The sequence below is a fragment of the Cydia amplana genome, chromosome 3 (genome assembly GCF_948474715.1).
Source record: "Cydia amplana chromosome 3, ilCydAmpl1.1, whole genome shotgun sequence".
NCBI classification, from domain to species: Eukaryota; Metazoa; Arthropoda; class Insecta; order Lepidoptera; family Tortricidae; genus Cydia; species Cydia amplana.
The window spans coordinates 13,308,937-13,333,379 of NC_086071.1; the positions used below are offsets into that span (position 1 = coordinate 13,308,937).

General features: G+C 42.7%; 2 protein-coding genes and 1 long non-coding RNA gene across 4 annotated transcripts in view; 2 read left to right on the plus strand and 1 right to left on the minus strand.

Annotated features, from left to right (window-relative positions):
* LOC134662858 (uncharacterized) overlaps positions 1-24,443 on the minus strand; it is a 310,694-nt gene that overhangs the window by 201,162 nt on the left and 85,089 nt on the right. The gene's annotated exons all lie outside the window — the stretch shown is intronic.
* Positions 332-4,021, plus strand: LOC134662554 (protein bric-a-brac 2). Of its 2 annotated transcripts, none has more exons than XM_063518819.1 (2): positions 332-677; positions 1,552-4,021. In XM_063518819.1, the coding sequence occupies exon 2, from the start codon at positions 1,569-1,571 to the stop codon at positions 3,054-3,056; it is 1,488 nt and encodes a 495-aa protein (XP_063374889.1). In that variant the 5' UTR covers positions 332-677; positions 1,552-1,568; the 3' UTR covers positions 3,057-4,021. The 2 variants fall into 2 exon arrangements, with proteins under 2 accessions (XP_063374889.1, XP_063374888.1); XM_063518818.1 differs by lacking the exon at positions 332-677 and adding an exon at positions 904-1,151.
* The window catches only part of LOC134662833 (sterol regulatory element-binding protein 1), a 30,277-nt gene continuing 25,160 nt past the window's right edge, over positions 19,327-24,443 (plus strand). Inside the window, exons 1-7 of the mRNA XM_063519155.1 lie at positions 19,327-19,472; positions 19,553-20,218; positions 20,446-20,723; positions 21,029-21,259; positions 21,544-21,739; positions 22,882-23,069; positions 23,212-23,399. Coding sequence (XP_063375225.1) covers positions 19,406-19,472; positions 19,553-20,218; positions 20,446-20,723; positions 21,029-21,259; positions 21,544-21,739; positions 22,882-23,069; positions 23,212-23,399 — 1,814 coding nt within the window. The 5' untranslated portion in view covers positions 19,327-19,405. The remainder of the gene's footprint in view (positions 19,473-19,552; positions 20,219-20,445; positions 20,724-21,028; positions 21,260-21,543; positions 21,740-22,881; positions 23,070-23,211; positions 23,400-24,443) is intronic.

Below are 24,443 nucleotides of genomic sequence, written 5' to 3' on the forward strand. Positions count from 1 at the left end.
GGTTATTAAAGATTATGCGATATTTTTTTTCTCTTCATACCTACCTACCTAAATTATTTATCTACTTCCAAATAATTTGGAATAAATTGCATTGGCCTTCGTGTTTCTTATCTAATATAAAAATTCACATGGCATTCTAATTCGATTTTTATGATAAATTAACGAAACGAACTAAATTCCCTACAACGGCTCGATGCAAAGCTTAGCGTTAGCATACAAAGGCTAGGCGAGGCAACGATTTTTTATCGGCATATTCTATCGTCTCGACGACGGCGCGCATCGCGGCGCGCACACAGCCGCGGAGGCTAGTAATATGCGCTCGCGCACTCACGCACACTCGCGCGCGCGCCCTCCTCAGCGCGCTGCAATTCGTCGGTCGCGCCGCGCCGCCGCCCCGCGCCGTCGCACGCAATTGCACTGCACTCCGGGCTCCGTGCGTAAAAAGCGCACGCAGGAGCCGCGGGGGCCGGGGCGGAGGCCCGCGGCCCGCGCGGCTGCACTCGACCCAACAGTCTCTACCAGACGCTCGCAAGAGCACACCGCCCCCACACAGGGCGTTCCTCGCGCGAAAACAACCCCCGAAGTGTTTTAAACTTTTGAAGTGCCGGTGCTGTTTCCCATGAGTTTTCCGACAATAACAATCGCAATTGGCCTGTAATATCGGATTATTAACGAGGGTGAGTTGTTTTTCAGTATTTTTAATCGTAGAGGTGCTACGCTTTCGTAGACATTGTAGATCTTTGCAGTTTACTGAATTACTAAGTTTAAGGTAAGTATCGGTGCATTTTAAAAAGGTTTAAAAGAATTTAAGCCTTCATTTTCTACGGATACGAGCCACAGTGTTATTGTTAGGTGCGAATGAACATGACAGGAAGGAGCTACACCGGTTTTCAGCGGTCCCCTACGTTACTTGCCGAATAAAAGGTAAAAAGTCAATTTGGCATATGAAGGGCTTTGGACGTATGTAAATAGGGAAGGGCGGTGCAGTTGGGCATCAGCACCGCACCGGCCGCACGTCACTCAGCGCTGGGCCCGGGACCGGACTGCATACTCGCGGAGTCGCAGCTCGCATGACGTGTGGGTTTTGTGTGTACGCCGCAATAACGCAGCCAACATGTATCCAGGCTCTACATTTGACGGGTTTATGCCAGGTTAGTTGTAATTTTACGTACTTGTTGGAGTTACAATTTAAGTTAATTAGGTAATTTTATGTGCGGACCTGTACCTGCGAATTTATTTTATGGTTTTAGTTAGATATACCAAATTATAAGCGTGAAGTTTTTTTTATTGCTTGTAAATCTGTCAACCTGTCTCTAACCTACTAAGTATTTAGTAGGTTCCTTTAAATTACTTGTAAATAACCCTCAAAGCAGTGTTTTAATAAAATTTTACTAAAGATCAGAAATGACTGAATTTTTTATAGATAAACATTAGGTAGGAATATTATTAAAAATATTACCTTTACCCGGTAAACATTGATGCAGTTTACAGTATTTTATTATTTACCTATGTATGCATGATTTAAATATGTTTTTTTCGTTTTGTCAACAGAATCACAATTCCGAAAAATGGGTAGCAGCGAAGGACAGCAGACTTTCTGTCTGAAATGGAACCACCACAAAACAAACCTCGTGGAAATACTCGAAGCCTTGATCAAAGTAGAGACCTATGTGGACTGCACACTGGTAGTCGACGACCAGGTGACCTTCAAGGCGCATCGGGTGGTCCTGGCGGCCAATTCGCCTTACTTTCAGTCGATCCTAGCTGATGTGCCGATGGATCACTGCAGTATCCTCTTTCCGGGGGTGAAAGATTTCGAAATGCGCGCGCTCCTGGAGTACATGTACACGGGAGAAGTGAATGTGACGCAGGCGCATATCCCACGCATCATGAAAGTCGCGGAGCAGCTCGAGGTTAAAGGTCTGTTCGATATGACGGAGCTTCGCCGGCGGCCGGGCGAGCGCACCCCCGGCGCGTCACCGCCGCGCGTGGTGCCCGCCGCGCCCTCCAGCGTGTCCCCGCCGGCGCCCGCGCCGCCCACGCGCTGGCCGCCACCACCTACACCGCCCGTCCTTTCTGCCGCGTATGACTCTGCGGACATGAACCCTCTCAAGCGCAAGAAACTCTCCAGTATAATGGCCACCCGTGACACCCCCATTCTAAGGAACGTTCTCGCTCAGGCTACACCGCCTGACTCCTCGCAACCTGTATCTCTTGTTTGTCATCCGGTAAATCAACACGCGCCTCCTCGTCTACATTCTAACGGTTCCGCTCATGATTCTGAACGTGCTGCTAGTCCTCAACGCCCCTTCGACTACCGCCCTCGCCGACTATCTTCTCGTGCCTCATCTCCACATTTTAATAGATCAGATCGTTCAGAAGACGCTCACTCCCCTTACACCGAGCGTTCCTTTGAAGAGGAACACCCACGCTCATTCCATCCTTCTCCCCCACCTCCAAATTTTCAACAAGATGTTCGGGCCGGCTTAGCGCCGTACGTCCCCCCGCAACAGAAACCAGAATGGAAACGATACAAACAATATACTAGATCTGACATTATGTCCGCAATAGAATGTGTCAGAAATGGAATGAGTGCTCTACAAGCGTCACGGAAATATGGCGTGCCTTCACGTACGTTGTACGATAAAGTGAAGAAACTCGGCATAACTACAAGTAGACCTATGAGCCGCGGCGTTAAGCGGGAATCAAATGGTGCCGCGTTTCCATATGGTTTAAGCGGTACTGGTGGTGTTGATGAGGGGTCACCCGCTACACCATTAATTGACCCGTCTTTCTTGCAACAAGCATTAGAAGGAGCGACCAGAGACGGCGGACGCGAAGCGCTTCACGCAATGGCTCTAGCTGCCGCTGCGCACGCCGCCTTAGCTCCGCGTACACCTCCGAAGACCGAACCGCTCTCACCGAGATCGCCGCTCCCTGATGACGACCACGTGGAGGATCTTTCAGTTTCTCGCCGACGCGATCCTGACCCACCATCAGGTGTCATTGTGCCGCCTCGAAACTTTGCACTAGATTGCAGCAGTGAGCGAGATTGAGAGTCAAATGGGACGCGGTAACATGGAAAAAAGACTGACTTTAGGCGTACAAGATTATAAATTAAGGCACTTATTTGGTAGGCTACTGGTAGGACGCGCCGCGCGCGCATGCCACGCTGACCGGGAGCTCCGGCCGGGCGATTGCAATGGGCCCCGCGGCCAATTTCATTCTACCTCTCTTCTTCTCTATTTATTTCCTTTGCCATATCCCGATAGCGAAATCAAATTTCCGTTGGTCGGTAGGCGTATCTTTTTGTGATTTTTTGTTTATTTCTTCTTTCGTTTTTATGTTTTATAACATTTACGTCTTTGTTAATCATAACGAACTAGGCTAGCTTTAAATATAAATTAGTAATGGTTGTTCTTAGTTGGATTGGTAACCGTGTAGGGTCGCAGGGCAGGGAGGCAGTGCGTCGGCCCTGCCGCTGCGCTTCGGGCGGGTCTGCCCCGCCTAGACGAGTTATTGTGCAATTTTGTTGTCCGCGACTGTGATGTTTATAGACTGAAACGCCACCACTACCTCACGCTCGCTACACTTAGCTCTAGTCCACCGTACCGCGGTCTCCGCGAGCTCAACTCGCCTCGCCACCTACCAGGAGACCATAAGCACGAGGCGTTCGTGCCTCTCGTTTTGTGCGGTTCGGTGTGTGACGCTTGTCACTGCGAAAAGCGACGTACCTACGTAATATATTTACTATTAAAATACATAAAGTCCTATGTTACGGGTAGATTAATGATTATACTGTTTGTCGATTTGCCATAAATGTTCATTGTTGATACATAGAGGTGTGTGCTCACTAAATAAATCATTAGTAATATTTTTCTGCACTAGCACGATCGTTCTTCTAGTTCTAAGAAGTCGATTTACTTATAAGAATGCTCAATGTCGTATTTTTAATAACATTTCTCTAATCTACCTAACTGTTATTGCAATTTGCTATACCTAACTAAAACATAGAACAGTACCTACTAATAGATACTTAACATACCTATACTGTTAAAAATATTTTTCTGCATTTCGTACATTACCTACAATAAATATCTGCCTAGCGTAGCGTTCCGCTTCATGAAAAATCTTTTAATCAGAGTTACAGAAACAATTAACAATTATACGTTATTTCTATTAAAAAATCTAAATATTATATGTTAATTTGTCATATAATTAAGTTAATTATTACACTTTACTTATTTTAATTGGAAGACTGATTTGTTAATTTAGTCTAGTTTGAAAATGCCATAGATTCGTACTACCTTATCTACCTTAGTATTGCATAGTTGCATACGAACTTATTATAAGTTGAATCACATAGAGTGTCGAGCCTTCTCCAGGTCTCACGGTGTTGTGCCTTTGTTTGTTGTATTCTGTAGTATGTTAGGACATTCCAGTAGGTGCACTTTGTGCTCTATTAGATAAGTTACATGGCCGAGCACTAGATTTCGTCAAAAACGAAAAACCTCAGAGTTTAAAACTCTACACCTATACTAGTGTGGAGTCATTCAATTGCACGTTTGCTAGTGCAATGACATGAACATATCATATGACTCAAATATTTTCTAAAATTTCATTGTTTTAAACTCAGGAGAAAAAATATTGTATCACGTTAGCAGGATAACATACCTCATAATTTTGTTAATTCGAATCAGATGTTATCCGCTTACCAACTTAGGTATTATAGTACATATAAAAACCAACTTTTGTGCCTATACTATCTTTATTATTAATGTTTAGTTACGATGTTATGTAAACATAGGTACCTACATGTTTAGTTGTGAATGCAAAAATTATCTTGTATGTAGGTCTACCTTACATGTAGTTAAATATGTATCTACATTATGTATATTAGATCGAGTTTGTTCTCTCGTACCTTCATATTTAAGTAAGAACTCTATATTTACAAATAATATAATGTTATAAATATAAAATAAACGTTTAATATGTCATCAATAATTTTATTTCTGAATTAATTTATATACCTAAAGGTCATAGGTATTATCCTTTTTTATGGTTCTGTAGTCAACTAAAAACCCTTGTAGTTGCGCTATATCTACAATATGTAGGTATGTGTGTCTGTCTATCCGTCTGTCCGTCCGCGGCTTAGCCAATGGTCTTTAGTACTAGAAAGCTGCAATTGGTATGGAATAAATAAAATAAAATAATATTTTAGGGTACCTCCACAGTCCCTACACATAAAGTACGGATCTAGACACGCGGCACTGGTCAAGCCAAGTTCAAAGAAGAGAACTGGTAACGCAGCAGCCATGTGCTATTATATAGGTATTACACGAACCATTTGGAGCTACTTCTAACCCCTAAGTACCTAACTCAAAATCTATTTAACATAAATATATTAAATTTGGTTCATTTATCAAGTCTTCCCTTAAGGCTAACTAGAAATTTCATGAATATAGCTCAACCGGTAAATAAAATATCTAAAAATTGGGATTTTTCTCACTGACTCACGTACTGACGTACTCACCTATACCATCAAAAACCTAAGCCACTTTCAGATGACCGAGCAAGTTGTGTCATCCAAATGGGTAATTGTGTGGTAACAAAACTGAGATAAAGAAACAGTGTTTTTTTTTGCGATTTGTATTATTTACCAAAAAACAGTTTTTATTTACACACTACGTCACACAGCGTCTAACGATTTTGTAAAAGCAAAAATAAATTTTAGTTTCGAAATCAACTATGATGAATACTAATCATTTCCTTAGGTACAAAAAGCAATGATAGGTACCGTAAAATGGGGTGAGTAGGATCAAAACTGACATTCAAACCTCAATAACATTTTATTTTTATTACACGACTGCCCAAAAAAAAGAGTGTATTGTTTTCAGCGTTCATGTTTGTATGTATATATGTATGTGAGTTTCTTTATTCCACGATAACTTCAGAATGCCTTAACCGATTTAGATGTATGATACATCATTAGAATCCTTACGTCATCCCGGGTGACATAGGCTATGTGACGTCATTACAAAATCAATATGGCGGACTTAATACGCCATATTACGCAACCTTAAGAAAAAAAAATCTTGCAAACCCATCGAGTAGGGCATCAAAATGAAGCGCTTTGAAAGACGATCAATAATATATATACAATATGAGGGTTTAAGTTCAATTTTAAGAAAGTAAGAATTTACAAAATATATTAAGAAAAGCTAATCTCATAAAACCAAATATTATCCTATTGTTGGGATATTAAAAGGAAGTGGTTTGACCGCTGATCATAAAAAAAAATATTATACATAGGTATTATATTAATCATATTTTACTTGTTTTGAAACCAAGCCAATATGTTTTAAATTGCGCTAAGGGAATAGAAAAGTGTAAATAAGTTCTTTGTAGAGAGTCTGAGATTGTAGAGTCCGTCTTCAGATACAACTCTGCACCGACTTTGACGGAGCAAAGTGTGAAAGTGTCATTATAACCGTATATTTTTATACGTATTTTTTATATAAAGCTCGAGATACACTTCTAAGTTTTACTTACGTATGTAGGGACAAAGCTATTTGTTAGAATGAGATAATGATATTCATCTCTCATTCTGTAGTATAGCTGTGTCCGTACGTAGTACGTACGTAAGTAAAACTTAAGACAGATGGGCTCTTCCTGCAACTTCCCCGAGTATTTTAATTACGAAGGCCGAAGGCCGAACTCCGCTTAGGGCCGACGGTCCGAAGCGTAAGGCAGGTGCGTGCTTCCTGTAACTTCCCCAAGTATCCTAATTGCGAAGGCCGAAGGCCGAGCTTCGCGTAGGGCCGAAGGCCCGGAGCGTAAGAAAGGTGCACGCTTTCTGCAGCTTCCCCAGTATCTTAATTGCGAAGGCCGAAGGCCGAGCTTCGCGTAGGGCCGGAGGCCCGGACCGTAAGAAAGGTGCATGCTTTCTTTAGGTTTCCCCAAGTATCTTAATTGCAAAGTCCGAAGGCCGAGCTTCGCGTAGGGCGGAAGGCCCGAAGCGTAAGAAAGGTGCACGCATTCTGCAGCTTCCCCTAGTTTTTTATTTGCGAAGGTCGAAGGCCGAGCTTCGCGTAGGGCCGAAGGCCCGGAGCGTAAGAAAGGTGCACGCTTTCTGCAGGTTCCTCAAGTATCTTAATTGCGAAGGCCGAAGGCCGAGCTTCGCGTAGGGCCGAAGGCCCGGACCGTAAGAAAGGTGCACGCTCTCTGCAGCTTCCTCAAGTTTCTTAATTACGAAAGCCGAAGGCCGAGCTTCGCGTAGGGCCGAAGGCCCGGGGCGTAAGAAAGGTGCACGCTTTCTGCAGGTTCCCCAAATATCTTAATTGCGAAGGCCGAAGGCCGAGCTTCGCGTAGGGCCGAAGGCCCGGAGCGTAAGAAAGCTGCACGCTTTCTGCAGCTTCCCCAAGTATCTTAATTGCGAAGGCCCAAGGCCGAGCTTCGCGTAGGGCCGAAGGCCTGGAGCGTAAGAAAGATGCACGCTTTCTGCAGCTTCCCCAAGTATCTTAATTGCGAAGGCCGAAGGGCGAACTTTGCGCAGAAAGGAGCATGCTTTCTGCAGCTTCCCCAAGTATCTTAATTGCGAAGGCCGAAGGCCGAGCTTCGCGTAGGGCCGAAGGCCCGGAGCGTAAGAAAGATGCACGCCTTCTGCAGCTTCCCCAAGTATCTTAATTGCGAAGGCCGAACTTTGCGCAGAAAGGTGCACGCTTTCTGCAGCTTCCCCAAGCATCTTAATTGCGAAGGCCGAAGGCCGAGCTTCGCGTAGGGCCGAAGGCCCGGAGCGTAAGAAAGATGCACGCCTTCTGCAGCTTCCCCAAGTATCTTAATTGCGAAGGCCGAACTTTGCGCAGAAAGGTGCACGCTTTCTGCAGCTTCCCCAAGCATCATAATTGCGAAGGCCGAAGGCCGAGCTTCGCGTAGGGCCGAAGGCCCGGAGCGTAAGAAAGATGCACGCCTTCTGCAGCTTCCCCAAGTATCTTAATTGCGAAGGCCGAAAGCCAACTAATAGGAAATAATTATGTAGTTGCAGAGATATTAAGCCATATAGCACTTTTCAATACGTCTGGTTTTTGGGTCAGACCTAGTTAGGTTTTTAAGCACGTTTTATGCTAACATATCAAAGATCAACGTGATGAAATCTCCTTGAAGCAACTAAATTTTCTTAAATCATAAAAAATGTGGTTGGTTTGTATGGTCACTAAAATGTATAAAATAAAATAAATTAATTAAAAATTAAAAACACGACTGCAGATTAAAAGCGAACTGAAAAGCTAGAAATAATTTTTAGTTATGTTAGGTACTCAACATAATGAATGTAAAATAGAATATAAGTGTTCAGTCAGGGTCATAAACAGCAATCGGAAAAGTTTAGGCTCATTTAGGATCGTGACTGTACCTGCATATTTTATTTCGATTGCAGTCGGGGACCTTGATATATTGAAATTTTCCCATTCACAGGTCCCCGACTGCAATCGAAATAAAATATGCAGGTACAGTCACGATCCTAAATGAGCCTAAACTTTTCCGATTGCTGTTTATGACCCTGACTGAACACTTATATTCTATTTTACATTCATTATGTTGAGTACCTAACATAACTAAAAATTATTTCTATCTTTTCAGTTCGCTTTTAATCTGCAGTCGTGTTTTTAATTTTTAATTAATTTATTACACATGCAAACTGAATGGTGTATATGTCGGAGGCAGATCGTAAAATCGGCCATATCGAGATATTCCTAGGCATACCATGAAACGCTGCCATTTCATGATCTGACTAGCGACTACCAGCCATATCGTTCAAACATCAACGTTTGACGATTTGCCTAGCGACGTTTAGGCATATCAAATAAGTAGGGTGTGATATTCCTAGGCACATCATGAAACGCCGGCATTTCATGATCTGCCTAGCGCGACCATCAGCCATATCGTGCAAACTCAAGGGGTGATATTCCTAGGCAGATCATAAAACGCCGGCATTTCATGATCTGCCTAGCGACCACCAGCCATATCGTGCAAACCTCAAGGGGTGGTATTCCTAGGCAGATCATGAAACGCCGGCATTTCATGATCTGCCTAGCGACGACCAGCCATATCGTGCAAACCTCAAGGGGTGATATTCCTAGGCAGATCATGAAACGCCGGCATTTCATGATCTGCCTAGCGACGACCAGCCATATCGTGCAAACCTCAAGGGGTGATATTCCTAGGCAGATCATGAAACGCCGGTATTTCATGATCTGCCTAGCAACGACCAGCCATATCGTGCAAACCTCAAGGGGTGATATTCCTAGGCAGATTATGAAACGCCGGCATTTCATGATCTGCCTAGCGACGACCAGCCATATCGTGCAAACCTCAAGGGGTGATATTCCTAGGCAGATCATGAAACGCCGGCATTTTATGATCTGCCTAGCGCGACCACCAGCCATATCGTGCAAACCTCAATGGGTGATATTCCTAGGCAGATCATGAAACGCCGGCATTTCATGATCTGCCTAGCGACGACCAGCCATATCGTGCAAACCTCAAGGGGTGATATTCCTAGGCAGATCATGAAACGCCGGCATTTCATGATCTGCCTAGCGACCACCAGCCATATCGTGCAAACCTCAAGGGGTGATATTCCTAGGCAGATCATGAAACGCCGGCATTTCATGATATGCCTAGCGACCACTAGCCATATCGTGCAAACCTCAAGGGGTGATATTCCTAGGCAGAACGCCGGCATTTCATGATCTGCCTAGCGACGACCAGCCATATCGTGCAAACCTCAAGGGGTGATATTCCTAGGCAGATCATGAAACGCCGACATTTCATGATCTGCCTAGCGACGACCAGCCATATCGTGCAAACCTCAAGGGGTGATATTCCTAGGCAGATCATGAAACGCCGGCATTTCATGATCTGCCTAGCGCAACCACCAGCCATATCGTGCAAACCTCAAGGGGTGATATTCCTAGGCAGATCATGAAACGCCGGCATTTCATGATCTGCCTAGCGACCACCAGCCATATCGTGCAAACCTCAAGGGGTGATATTCCTAGGCAGATTATGAAACGCCGGCATTTCATGATCTGCCTAGCGACCACCAGTCATATCGAGCAAACCTCAAGGGGTGATATTCCTAGGCAGATCATGAAACGCCGGCATTTCATGATCTGCCTAGCGACGACCAGCCATATCGTGCAAACCTCAAGGGGTGATATTCCTAGGCAGATCATGAAACGCCGACATTTCATGATCTGCCTAGCTTCGACCAGCCATATCGTGCAAACCTCAAGGAGTGATATTCCTAGGCAGATCATGAAACGCCGGCATTTCATGATCTGCCTAGCGCAACCACCAGCCATATCGTGCAAACCTCAAGGGGTGATATTCCTAGGCAGATCATGAAACGCCGGCATTTCATGATCTGCCTAGCGACCACCAGCCATATCGTGCAAACCTCAAGGGGTGATATTCCTAGGCAGATTATGAAACGCCGGCATTTCATGATCTGCCTAGCGACCACCAGTCATATCGAGCAAACCTCAAGGCTCAAAAGGAACGTAAACTTGTATTAAAAGCAGGGATGTTGCGGATGCAGATTTTTTGACATCCGCGGATGCGGATGCGGATGCGGATATTTAAAGGCTCACATCCGCGGATGCGGATGCGGATGCGGATGTCAAGATTAGGTACTTAGAAAACGTCAAATATTACATTTTTAGTATTTTTTTATTTAAAAAAAACGAAACGTTTAGTATTTGAGCAAGAATATAGGTGCGTTATATTTAATAAACAGTAACTTGGCCGACTTTTCTGGATCTAGACGATTTCGTTATAGGTAATGACGAAATTACCTAGCACTTACGCCGCCGCTAAGACGTTCCTGTACCGACTTGTTCGTCATCCGCATCCGCATAAGCTCCGCATCGATTTTATGCGGATGCGGATGCAGATGCGGATGTTGAAAATAATGCGGAAGTTCCGCGGTTGCGGATGCGGATGCGGATGTTCGCAACATCCCTGATTAAAAGGTACGATCTGGCAACACTGGACTCGGACGCAGCGCCATATAGAATGCAGCGTCACCAGTGGCAAAAAATGCAATTAGTTTACGACATAGAATTAATATGACTAGAACAATTGTCAATCTTCAAAAGTGCGACCAAAAATGAAATGCAAGTGTGTGCGTAAATTGTCTATGTGAGATCAAAAATAGTGATGTCATGTTACAACATATTAATAATCTGTCGATGTTTGATTGCTTTATCAACTACTTTTTCAAATGTGATATTTTAAACGTTAAAATTCTACGACATTATGACGTATAAATAACACTTGCACTGCGTGTGCTATCAAAATCGTTGCAGACTTATCTTAATGTAACTCTTACTGTGTTGGAAAGTGAAGTTTAAATTTATCGCTAAACATGAGCACCTTCAAAAAGGTATAACAATCGTTATTATTTGAAGTCGGTTATAAAAGCTAATATCTTAATGATGTCTTGTGAAGAAATAATTACATAGCTATTAATATACCGACAAGTTATCGATACTGTCATATGAACATTTTGTCAAGCCCTAGCGTAAAGTAACAGGTTATGTTTTTACACAAAATATTTTAAATTATAGACTAATATGATAAAATATTAGCACACAAAGGAAGAAAAACTTATAATGAACTTTATAAACCGGCTTCTTACACATTTTACGCTGTTAATTTGACAAAATATCGTTATGAAAATTTCGCTCGGAATATCATAAATCCTCTGAAATGAGGGTTTGCTTGGATTATTTGGCACTATAACACTGAAATCCGGCACACTACAAGACGCCATCTTCACTGAATTACTTTATTTAATACTTTTCGTGCTAATCCGTGTATATTTTTCAATTTGAAAATTACCGTGATACGCTCTTGGCCGTCCGCGGCCGTCGTCAAACTCAAAAGTGGTTACGTTTTCTCATTGGTAGTCTGACTTTTTCGCACTCATGGGATGTTCATATACGTGATGGCTTCCCTTTCGCACACTTAAGCTGTCTGTCAAGCGCGAGCGGGAATTGTATGTCTGTGGTTTACGATGCGATCGGTATGAATGAAGTTAGGAATTCGACGAATACATTGCTCCCATCGATCTGCCGAATCTTTTATAAGACAGATCGTGATATGCCCGAGTTAATTTTAGTAAGATCATGATATGGCGACGTTTCATGATATGGCGGCGTTTCATGATATGCCTAGGAATATTACATCAATTATTTTACGATGCGCCCGGTATGAAGCTAGGAATATCAACGAATCATAGATGGTAGTATTTCTATAGATGTGGCCTACCGCGTGCCCCCGTAAGGGATAGACATAGATGACGTCACAAACCCGGGGATACCATATAGGTAAAAATTACCCTAATATTATCAAATATTGGGGTAATTTTAATCACGTTCGCGAGTTGTTCGCCTACGTAAGACGTAGCGATAAATAAAATATCAATGGGCCAATTTTCTTTTTTTATTTTTTATTTAGAAAACCAACAGCCTTTTACAAATAAGTCTTACAAAAATGACTAAAAATAGGCCTAAAGTTTCATACGTTACTAAATTGACTATTACAATGAAAAGTAAATAGGTTACTTAATTATAAATTACCCGTAGGTATAGTTGTGAGTACAACACGCAAATAAAGTAAGAAAACAATGCAAAATGTTTACTTGAAACAATTTTTCAATTACTAGTAAACAAAATATGCCGAACTTTGTTCTTGAAAACGGACAAACTATGATCAAAAATGTCTATATCATTAAGCGATTCATTATACATATTACAAGTACGCCTAAAGAACGAATTTTTAGCATACTGTGTGCCACAGGAAGAAATAGAAAAGGTAGGTTTTCGTAATATGCTTTGAGCATATCCGGCAGTTTTGCGTCGGTGCCCAGTTTCTCCTTCCGGTTGCTAAAATCCATTTAGCACGCGTGCCTGCATCTTGTGAAAATCTGGAGGTAATAAACGAAATATTAATTTTGTAATCTGTCACTCTTATTGCAAAGTTAAGAATTAGTGCCTGCAGCATGTCATAGAATTAGATTCTCTGAGTCGTGGCAAAACCCCCTATAACGTTAGAAAGAATCCGTAATGCTTAAATAAATATAATTTACATTCTAATTTAAACACCGTTCAATTTTATTGTTCGTATATGTCCAGTTCTACAGCAAAATTGTATAAAAATGTTATTAAAATACAAAATACCCGAATTTTGAGGTAATTGTATGCATCACGGGCTGGTATCCCTCGAATAATAGCAATGCGACTAAATTGAATACACGTTATTGAAAGGTTGACAACTTACTGTCAATATGCGTACGTAATTTGGTCGGTTAATTTATCAGGAAATATTTATAGGTTAATTTTTTTACCCGAGTTATTATTTACTATAAATGCTTTTTCTACTCAGATTTTAATTGATATAGATTGTAGGATGCTGTTACTAAGCATGATAATGTGACCGAAGTATAAAATACTGTATTTACCTGTGAAATGTTACGTTGTCCTGTTTTTGCCGGCAGTCACTTGTACAGCGCAAAACTGAGCAATTCACCATATTTGTTGAATTGTTAAGTACTACTACATGCACACGAAACACTGATTTCAATATTTTTCCTGATAATCTTTGCACTGTTTATATGTTTCACACCAATTTGACGTTTACGCATTGTTTGTATCCCACCATAAACTACGGTGGGGAATAAAAAAATATGAGACTGTGACAAAGACAAACAATAATAGCGCTTTCTCTGCTACTCCTAGTGAAAGATACATAAGACTATCCCGTTCTGTCAGTTATCCCCACCACTCATGCCATGCCCTCGCAACGAATACATTGGTCTGACCGATCTGGCGCCTCTTTTATAAGGCAGATCGTGATACGCCTGGGTTAATCTTAGTCAGATCATGAAATGGCGGCGTTTCATGATATGCCTAGGAATATCTCGATATGGCCGATTTTACGATCTGCCGCCGACATATATAATAAGTGTTCCGGACGTTTGTATTTTAGTTTTTATTTTATTTTGGGTAGTTCCATTTTATAACTTTGACGATAATCAGGAAAACCCACCTCACCCCGTAGTCCCTCGTATTTGGGGTGAGCTGGGTTTTCATACAAAGGTGATTTTGGAAGATTGTTGGATCGATTTTTTTTTATTATGAGTATTACTATAGCTCCATTTTAAATTGGATTTACATTGGACATTATTTTTGTAGCAGTAGCCTTAAAATTCCATCTCACCCCCCTTTCATCCTTTCTCTCCCCATTCATAACCCAACTCTCACCGCGAAACCTACTCACCCCATTTTACGGTATCCCATCAAAAACATAAATGGGAAATGAGAGCCAAGTTCAATATTAAGAATAAAAAATACAATCGTACAAGAAACTAAACGTTAAAATTAAAACTAAAATAAAACAAATCTTAAACAAAACTTATAAGTAAAAAATGCTCCCCAGGTCACCTTCATCATGTGATATGGTGCCCAGAAGGCTGGCAGCGTTACCTTTTTGGATGGCCAGGCTTATCCTCTGTCCGAGGTAGCTGCCAGCCCTCCGGTCACCTGAGGTGTCAATGAGACGCTGGGACATTTCCTTAAAAAAGCTTTTTGCGCTAGGCCCCCACGGTCCCAGAGTCTCTACGCCAAGAATATTAAGAATATGAATTCGCCGGAAAAAGAATTGAGATTTATTTATATGGGTGCCAAGTTCTAGTTTGCTTGGGATGTACTCGTAATTAAAGTTTAGGATTTGAATCTATATAGTTTGTAGGGATTTGATCTCGGTCAATGTACCTACCCTGTATCGGCTGTATCCCTGGAGCCTCCGGGATTATGCCGTTGGCCGTTCGGATTACAAAAGACCAGATCATCAGATACCGTCAAATGGGCTAACTGGGGACAGAGAGTAACTTTGCACATTTGTTTTTGTAATTGGTGAATATTTCCTTTGTTTAATATTACCCCACCTGTCCCCAACGATCCCGCTTGACGATATCTAGTTTTTCATTGGTTTCTTGGTAGAAGTGTCGGTGCCTCTTACTGGACGCAATGTGTAGCACCCCGTGCCATCTGAGTCACACCATCAGTGCTGCTGGTTCGGCTGCGGAATATGCCTCTCAGCAGAAGCATACCAAGTACTCTGCCTTGGAACCAATGTATGACTTCATTTCATACGAGTTGTGGTGGAGTCGGTATAGACTACAGGATCTTGGGGTGCGGAAGCTATGGAGTTTGTATAATATTCTAAAGGGACTAACTACTTAATAAGTACATAGAAGTAGGTATACGTATATACCTATTTTTAAAAGCTTTTTATTTATAGAATAGAACAATTTTACAGACACATGAACTCAGGTGGATCCCAAACTAGGCTATGCACGCACAGGCAGCAAAGTCACAGGACTTCGGCTCCTAGAATGCAGTTGACACAGACCTATTTTATTTAAATAACTAAGGGCCACTTGCACCATCTCACTAACCCGGGGTTAAGAGGTTAAACCGTTAATCCAGTGTCAAATTGTACTGGTAACCATGTTAACTCCAGGTTTAACCGATTAACGCCGGGTTAGTGGAATGGCGCAAGTGGCGCTAAGACTTAGTTTATGTTATAAGGATGTTAAAGCACAGAATAAGTAATAGTCGAACGAGCGAGCGAAGCGAAGCGAAGTTCTTACATTCGACTTTGAACACAGGGCTGGCTAGGGGCACGTCCCGGCATTTCAATGTTTTTAAGCTGAACTTTCAGAGGATAGTTTGATACTCAATAACTTAAGTAAATTTGTTCTAATTTAAATGAAATTGGGTGAACGTATAGTCGAGGGCATTATATTTTAGTCATTAAATTTTGAGCTGGCTTGAACAAGAGGTTATTGAGCTAGAAGAGCTTAAAATGCTAAAAAGCCATTTGTGAGGGGTCTTGCTATTCTGGTCATTTTAATTGCAAGAAAGTATGGTCGAGTTTGGTATCAAATGAAAGTGCTCGGTTTACACATTTATAATATTGTTTTTTTTTAAAGATTTTTTTTTAATTATGACAATTTTGGAATCCAAGATGGCGGCCATGCACTGTCATTAAATCGTAATGGATATCATTTTATAGGTTTTAGGGGGCGCAGATTTCGAAAATGATGATCATTTTGGATTCCAAAATGGCGGCCATGCACTCCATGCAGTATGTCATAAAAGTCGTCATGGATATCGTTTTATAGGTTTTAGGAGGCGCAGATTTTGGATTCCAAGATGGCGGCCATGCAGTATGTCATTAAAGTCGTCATGGATGTCGTTTTATAGGTTTTGGGGGGCGCAGATTTCGAAAATGATGACCATTTTGAATTCCAAAATGGCGGCCATGCACTATGTCATAAAAGTCGTCATGGATGTCGTTTTATATGTTTTAGGGGGCACAGATTTCGAAAATGATGACCATTTTAGATTCCAAGATGGCGGCCATGCAGTATGTCATTAAAGTCGTCATGGATGTCGTTTTATAGGTTTTGGGGGGCGCAGATTTCGAAAATGATGACCATTTTGGATTCCAAAATGGCGGCCATGCACTATGTCATAAAAGTCGTCATGGATGTCGTTTTATATGTTTTAGGGGGCACAGATTTCGAAAATGATGACCATTTTAGATTCCAAGATGGCGGCCATGAACTATGTTATAAAAGTCGTCATGAATGTCGTTTTATAGGTTTTAGGGGGCGCAGATTTCGAAAATGATGACTATTTTGGAATCCAAGATGGCGGCCATGCACTATGTCATAAAAGTCGTCATGGATGTCGTTTTATAGGTTATAGGGTCAGACTGTACGAAAGGGGGGGCTGGGACTTAGAATTTTTTTTGACAAAGTGGTATCATTATGACACTATTTTTAAATGATTGTAATGTGTAGATCACGTCAAAATAAGCATCTTTTATTGGAAAAACTTTTCTCTAAAATAAAAAATGGCCGAGTTAGACGCGACCAAAGATTGATGTTTTTAAAGGGAGCTGGGACTTGTAAAATTGTATTATTATAAAAACGTCGGTTCTGGCGCTTCGCCGGCCGCTGCCGCGGCACGCTCGCTTCGCTCGCTCGGCTCGCGCGCTGTATGGTCGCAGTTCTACCTAACACTCCTCCTCGCTTCGCTCGTCGTCGTACCTACTCCGACCTGCCTTAAAAGCCTGGCCTGCCTTAAGCTCTATCTCTGCCATTTTCAGTTTTAGTAAAAAGTTTTCCAAGTAAAAGTTGCTTATTTCGATGTGTTCTATACATTAAAATCATTTAAAATATATGTCATAATGACACCACTCTCAATGAAAATTTTCTAAGTCCCAGCTCCCTTTAAAAATATCAATCTTTGGAGGTGTCTAACTCGGCCATTTTTTATTTTAGAGAAAAGTTTTTCCAATAAAAGATGCTTATTTTGACGTGATATACACATTACAATCATTTAAAAATAGTGTCATAATGACACCACTTTGTCAAAAAAAATCTAAGTCCCAGCCCCCCCTTTGCTACAGTCCAACCGGTTAGAGGGGGCTCAGATTTCGAAAATGATGACTATTTTGGAATCCAAGATGGCGGCCATGCACTATGTCATAAAAGTCGTCATGGATGTCGTTTTATAGGTTTTAGGGGGCGCAGATTTCGAAAATGATGACCATTTTGGAATCCAAAATGGCGGCCTTGCAGTATGTCACAAAAGTCGTCATGGATGTCGTTTTATAGGTTTTAGGGGGCGCAGGTTTCGAAAATGATGACCATTTTGGAATCCAAAATGGCGGCCATGCAGTATGTCATAAAAGTCGTCATGGATGTCGTTTTATAGGTTTTAGGGGGCCCCGATTTCGAAAATGATGACCATTTTGGAATCCAAAATGACGGCCATGCAGTATGTCATAAAAGTCGTCATGTATGTCGTTTTATAGATTATAGGGGGCGCAGATTTCGAAAATGATGACCATTTTGGATTCCAAAATGGCGGACTTGCACTATGACATGAAAGTCGTCATGGATGTCGTTTTATAGGTTTTAGGGGGCCCCGATTTCGAAAATGATGACCATTTTGGAATCCAAAATGACGGCCATGCAGTATGTCATAAAAGTCGTCATGGATGTCGTTTTATAGGTTTTAGGGGGCGCAAATTTCGAAAATGATGACTATTTTGGAATCCAAAATGACGGCCATGCAGTATGTCATAAAAGTCGTCATGGATGTCGTTTTATAGGTCATGGTCATCATTTTCGAAATCTGCGCACCTGTTTCAAATAAGATATAGATGCATCCTAGTAAGTCAACAACATCTATATCTACTATTGAAATGTACTTTTGATAGTAGTAGTACGAAATGTAATCTGAAAGGAATCAAGTAATGCATTCCTGTAATGAGGAATCGACATTGATTCCAATTACTATTAATTGTAATATTCGAGAAATTGATTCCTGATTCCTCAAATGGAATTGTACTTAGTAATTCGGTATTGTTACATTACAAAGTACCTAATCTGGGAATCGGTAATCAGATTAAAAAGTAATTTCAAGTAATCGTGGAATCAGGAGGAGAAATATCGCGAAATGCCCATCTCGGACTAAGTAGCACTGCATTCAATTGATCTTTTTGACGAACCGCGAGTTCTCAGTTCGGGGCGAACTACTAGTAGGTATTATCAATTAAAGAAGTTAATTAATTTGGCTATAGTTCATATCTCGTTCATATATTTACCTAAGGCCATCTAAGGCCTATGATGACCATAGCCTAAGAAAATATAACTTCATGAGCCTAAGACTAACAAACTGGATTTTGCGCCATTTTATTTAGGTAGGTATTGTACTATTTGTACTTACAGATTTTGAATATATTTCACGATGCATGTTGAAAGAACATAATTATTTAAGAAAAACTGTATTTTATATTTCATTTCAGAATCACGCGGTAAGAATAAGATGGCCATGAAGATGGCCGTAACAGTAGCGCCCTCTACATACATTACTTGTAACTAAGCTAGAGTTTTAAAATTTCCAGTTCAAAAATAGATGTCACTACTAGCCAATGAAATATTAAACTTTATGTTAGAATATTAATTTTATTTATTAAAATGCTTTTTACTTACATAATATTAAAGAAATATTTTACTAGTTATTTTTAATAAATTAATTTTAGTCTTGGATGACATTTGTTTATAGAACCTGTCGTTTTTTAACTTATCTTAAACTACTCGATGACGTAAGATCGCGCGACTATTTTCATGCGTTTTGATTGGTCGAACAGAATCAGCAGATGTCAAGAATGTAAACATACGAGACATGATATTTTGGTAATTTTGGGGATATTGAAATCAAAATAACTATTTTGGATGGTGTGATAAACAATTACAATAATGGAAACAGACGAACCTTTTATGAATTCAGATGTCTTCAATGTCAACGATATTGCAGAGATAGAAGGTAGATAATTAAAGAACTTGTTGGTGTAATTGTGTGAATCATCATATCATCAACACAACTGACCAATTTGTTTATTTCAGATTTTCTGAGCAATTGCGATGAAGTTTTCATGAAAAAATTAGAAGAAGAGTTAGCACTTGGAGACAATGATACCGGTCTGTTAAGTATAGATACGAAAGTGAAGTCTGAAAATGCGCCGCAACCCCAAGTGTCACCCTACTTTAACAATTACAGCGGCAATCCCTTAGTTTCTCAGAACGCGCACAAAGTTAAGTCACAACAGCTACCGCAAGTGACTCCTCTGCAGGTGACGCCTCAAGGGTCTCCACAGTTAAAGAGTAGTCCAGTTCGGGGAGTATATGATAGAGATGAAGCGTACAAGTTGCGTCATACGGAAGGTTTGCCGTTACCCGACGTTACACAGCAGACGCAGCCCCGGCCCGCTGCCCAACCGCCCATGATCGTCCAGCAAGTTGTCCAAAGTCCAGTTTACCTAAACCTAGCTCCTGGAACATTGCAACCCCTGCCTGATGGTAGAAGCTCTCTGTTATTTGATGGAGTCACACAAGTCAAAGCACCTAAAAATATGCCGCCTAATCAGCCTTTATTAATAAAGAGTAATACTAAAGGCATGACACCTGTAATAATTAAGAGTACAGATGCTAATTTCTCTCCAGTAATTTTTCAGTCAAGTATAATTAATCCAGAGACGCAGACTTTGATGTACACAACGGCGCCAGTACAAGGTTTGTCTTTAGTGAATATATGTTAAATAATGAAACAATAATCATGAATTTTTAACATCATATCTGAACATCCCACTGCTTGGTTTTCCCATGTGGGAGTTCCCATGTGAGAGTAATTGTAGTCTATTGAATTTAAAAGTACTAAATCCTTGAAATATTGTAATGTTTCTAACATTGTTTTCTATTTCGGTTATCTCCTCTTACTAATAAGTAATTTATGTTTTCAGGAACATCACAGAATGTTATAACAAATCCGAAAACCGGTCCAGATAGGCCAATTCAGACATTTTTTACAACCAGCAACACCCCCACTCTTTTAACAACTGGTATTCCTGTAGTTTTGGAGGGGGACAAGATAGCGCTCAGCCAAGCACCACACACCGGCCCTCCTATAGTAAAGGAAGTAAAGAAGAGTGCTCATAATGCTATTGAGAGGCGTTACCGAACCAGCATCAATGATAGAATTGTGGAACTAAAAAATATGCTTGTTGGGGAAGACGCTAAGGTAAGGTTAAAACCTGGAATTATGATAATGAATCCAAAGTTATCACTTTCGCCCACTTAACTGACAAATTATTTGATTCACTGGCATTTTGTTTTACAACTTTGTATGTGATGTATTGTTTTTGTTGACATCCTATAGTACACAGGGCCTGCATGATTCTCAGTTCCCAGCAGTGCAGCAACACGCTTCTAAGTTCCTTCTCAACAGAGTGCTGCAACATACTGATCAACAGTTTAAATTTTCTATTACTTAATTGTCTCTAAGTAACTGAGCATTATTAAACTTAAATATAAATTAATTTACAGTTGAACAAATCTGCTATATTAAGAAAAACGATAGACTACATTAAGTACCTTCAGAATCAGAACAACAGGTTGAAACAGGAGAACATGGCCCTGAAGCTGGCTTGCCACAGGTCCGGAGTCAAGGAGCCCATACCGGAGGGGAACTACACTCCTCCACACAGCGATATCTCCTCACCATACCATTCACCACATGGAATTGACAGTGATTCACCATCATCACCGGAGTATAAGGTGATTCTTTTAAACGTTACTGGTAAGGTGCTTAGGCTATATTATTATAAGTATGAGATCTAGTATTGATTAACTTTAAAATTAATGAAAAAACATAGTTCATTCATTGTTGGGGAAGTTGTGAGTGGCTCACATTTAGGCCATTTTTTAACTGTACCTGTCACATTTATGATGATCCCTATGACAGTTCCTGCAAGTCTCTTCTAATATAAATAAATTATTGTAAATTATACAGATGATGTACATAGATTTGTAATGGATTATTAAAATCTTGTTATTTACAGGTGGAAGAAAAGTACTCCAAAATTGTTATGGGCATGGGAGATCACTCTCGCTTGGCACTTTGTGCTTTCATGGTGGGAATTATAGCGTTCAATCCCTTCAGTTCCTTCTTTGGAGGCTTAGTATCGGAATCTCCAACCACTGGAGACTTTTCGGCGAGGATTGATCAGAGGAGGATATTATCTGAAGATGATATCAGTAAGTAAAAAATGTCAGATTATGGCTGCCAGGTTCGGCCGATGCACGTATAATACACTGGCCTTTCACTGAGATGAAAAAGGTTGAAATTTTGTTTCTTCCTATCAATACTACTACGTCAATAATACACTACACTTTGTAGTGTTTTAGCAGTCAATTATTGGCTATCATTAGTTGACCGAAGCGTAGCGAAGGTCTACGTTTTGACTCGGGCATTTTGCTTTTGTATGTCCGGATGTTCTCCTCTACAGGTCACAATTCTCAACCGATTCTTGTGAAATTTTGTGACCAGATTCTATGAGTAAATAAATTTTTTTTGTCGATCCCGTTTTTGGAAATTTTCAAAAATGGAGGAGTTGTGACACCTCGCGTTTAAACAAATAGTCGTATCGATATCATAAGAGTATTTTCTTTTTGAGACATATTTACATAGTAAATGGCAAAAAATGCAGAAAAATTGTATTGCTGGTTTAGGCGGTATTTAGATATTTAGTTTGTACTCGAGAATGAGTAGCCGAATTTCGTCAGCTTAACTAAGAACTATCATGGCGCATTTTGTAAACAAGCGCTTTTTTTGTTTGCACACAGAAAGTCTGGGTTCGATCCCCATCCCCAACTTTTTGTATTTTTTTTTTTCACTTAAACTTCGTATTTTTTTTTAATAAATTAAAATCTTTGTATTGTTGATTGATCAAACCGCTGTGTGGCGCTGTCATCGTGCACGGTCCCAATAAGCTATGGTCGCGAGGTCTACAGCTCACAGAGCCACTAGTAGTAGAGTATTAGGCGAAATTTAGACGTGCACCCCGATCAAAGAATTTGGCAATTTTTCGACCTTATTTCCTTCCTCCTCACTGAACTTGGATTTATAATTTTTCACCTCAGCAGCTCGAACAAGGGTACTTTGCTACTTAAAAACAGTGAGCAAAATAGCATTTTCCAGGGACTCAAAAGCGCACGAGCGCTTCGGGGAGCGTAGTAAGGGTACTACGCTCAAGATTCTAAACTAGATTCACGAGCGTAGCGAGTAGTATAGAATCTTTCGCTTGCACGGGAATCAAAATAAGCACTCGAAGAAATATCAAACTTTGATCTCTTGTTGTACAAATAACTATTAACTTAACTTGTATAAATTGTTTTAGGCTACAGTGGTGTATCCTGGAGTGCATGGATATTGAACATGTTCCTTATTTACTTTATAAACATCGTGATTCTTGGAGGGTGTCTCATAAAACTTCTCGTTTATGGCGACTCCGTACCGAAGTCTCAATCGAAGGAGGCTGGACTGTTCTACCAGCATAAACGTCAAGCGGATAACTTTATTATGAAGGTATACCTATTCATAAAACCTTTACTTAATCTAAGGAATTTTTGGAAAGTAAAGAAAGCTAATTAAAGTAAAATTTTCATTTCATGTTCAATACAAGTTCTTGAAACTTGAACCGTTACTATGGAATAATATAATATTTCAGAACGACCTCTCAAACGCTAGACTGGAGTTGCACCGCGCGCTGGCCGTGTGCGGCAAGAGCGTGCAGGCGGGGGGTCAGGGCCGCGCCAGCTACCCCGCGCTGGCGGCCGCCGTGCTGCGCCAGCTGCTGCAGCGCCTGCCCGGCGGCGGCGTGCTGGCGCGCCGCGCGGGCGACCTCTGGCAAGACAGGTAACCGAGCGTGCAGGCCGGCGGGCAGGGCCGCGCCAGCTACCCCGCGCTGGCGGCCGCCGTGCTGCGCCAGCTGCTGCAGCGCCTGCCCGGCGGCGGCGTGCTGGCGCGCCGCGCGGGCGACCTCTGGCAAGACAGGTAACCGAGCGTGCAGGCGGGCGGGCAGGGCCGCGCCAGCTACCCCGCGCTGGCGGCCGCCGTGCTGCGCCAGCTGCTGCAGCGCCTGCCCGGCGGCGGCGTGCTGGCGCGCCGCGCGGGCGACCTCTGGCAAGACAGGTAACCGAGCGTGCAGGCGGGCGGGCAGGGCCGCGCCAGCTACCCCGCGCTGGCGGCCGCCGTGCTGCGCCAGCTGCTGCAGCGCCTGCCCGGCGGCGGCGTGCTGGCGCGCCGCGCGGGCGACCTCTGGCAAGACAGGTAACCGAGCGTGCAGGCGGGCGGGCAGGGCCGCGCCAGCTACCCCGCGCTGGCGGCCGCCGTGCTGCGCCAGCTGCTGCAGCGCCTGCCCGGCGGCGGCGTGCTGGCGCGCCGCGCGGGCGACCTCTGGCAAGACAGGTAACCGAGCGTGCAGGCGGGCGGGCAGGGCCGCGCCAGCTACCCCGCGCTGGCGGCCGCCGTGCTGCGCCAGCTGCTGCAGCGCCTGCCCGGCGGCGGCGTGCTGGCGCGCCGCGCGGGCGACCTCTGGCAAGACAGGTAACCGAGCGTGCAGGCGGGCGGGCAGGGCCGCGCCAGCTACCCCGCGCTGGCGGCCGCCGTGCTGCGCCAGCTGCTGCAGCGCCTGCCCGGCGGCGGCGTGCTGGCGCGCCGCGCGGGCGACCTCTGGCAAGACAGGTAACCGAGCGTGCAGGCGGGCGGGCAGGGCCGCGCCAGCTACCCCGCGCTGGCGGCCGCCGTGCTGCGCCAGCTGCTGCAGCGCCTGCCCGGCGGCGGCGTGCTGGCGCGCCGCGCGGGCGACCTCTGGCAAGACAGGTAACCGAGCGTGCAGGCGGGCGGGCAGGGCCGCGCCAGCTACCCCGCGCTGGCGGCCGCCGTGCTGCGCCAGCTGCT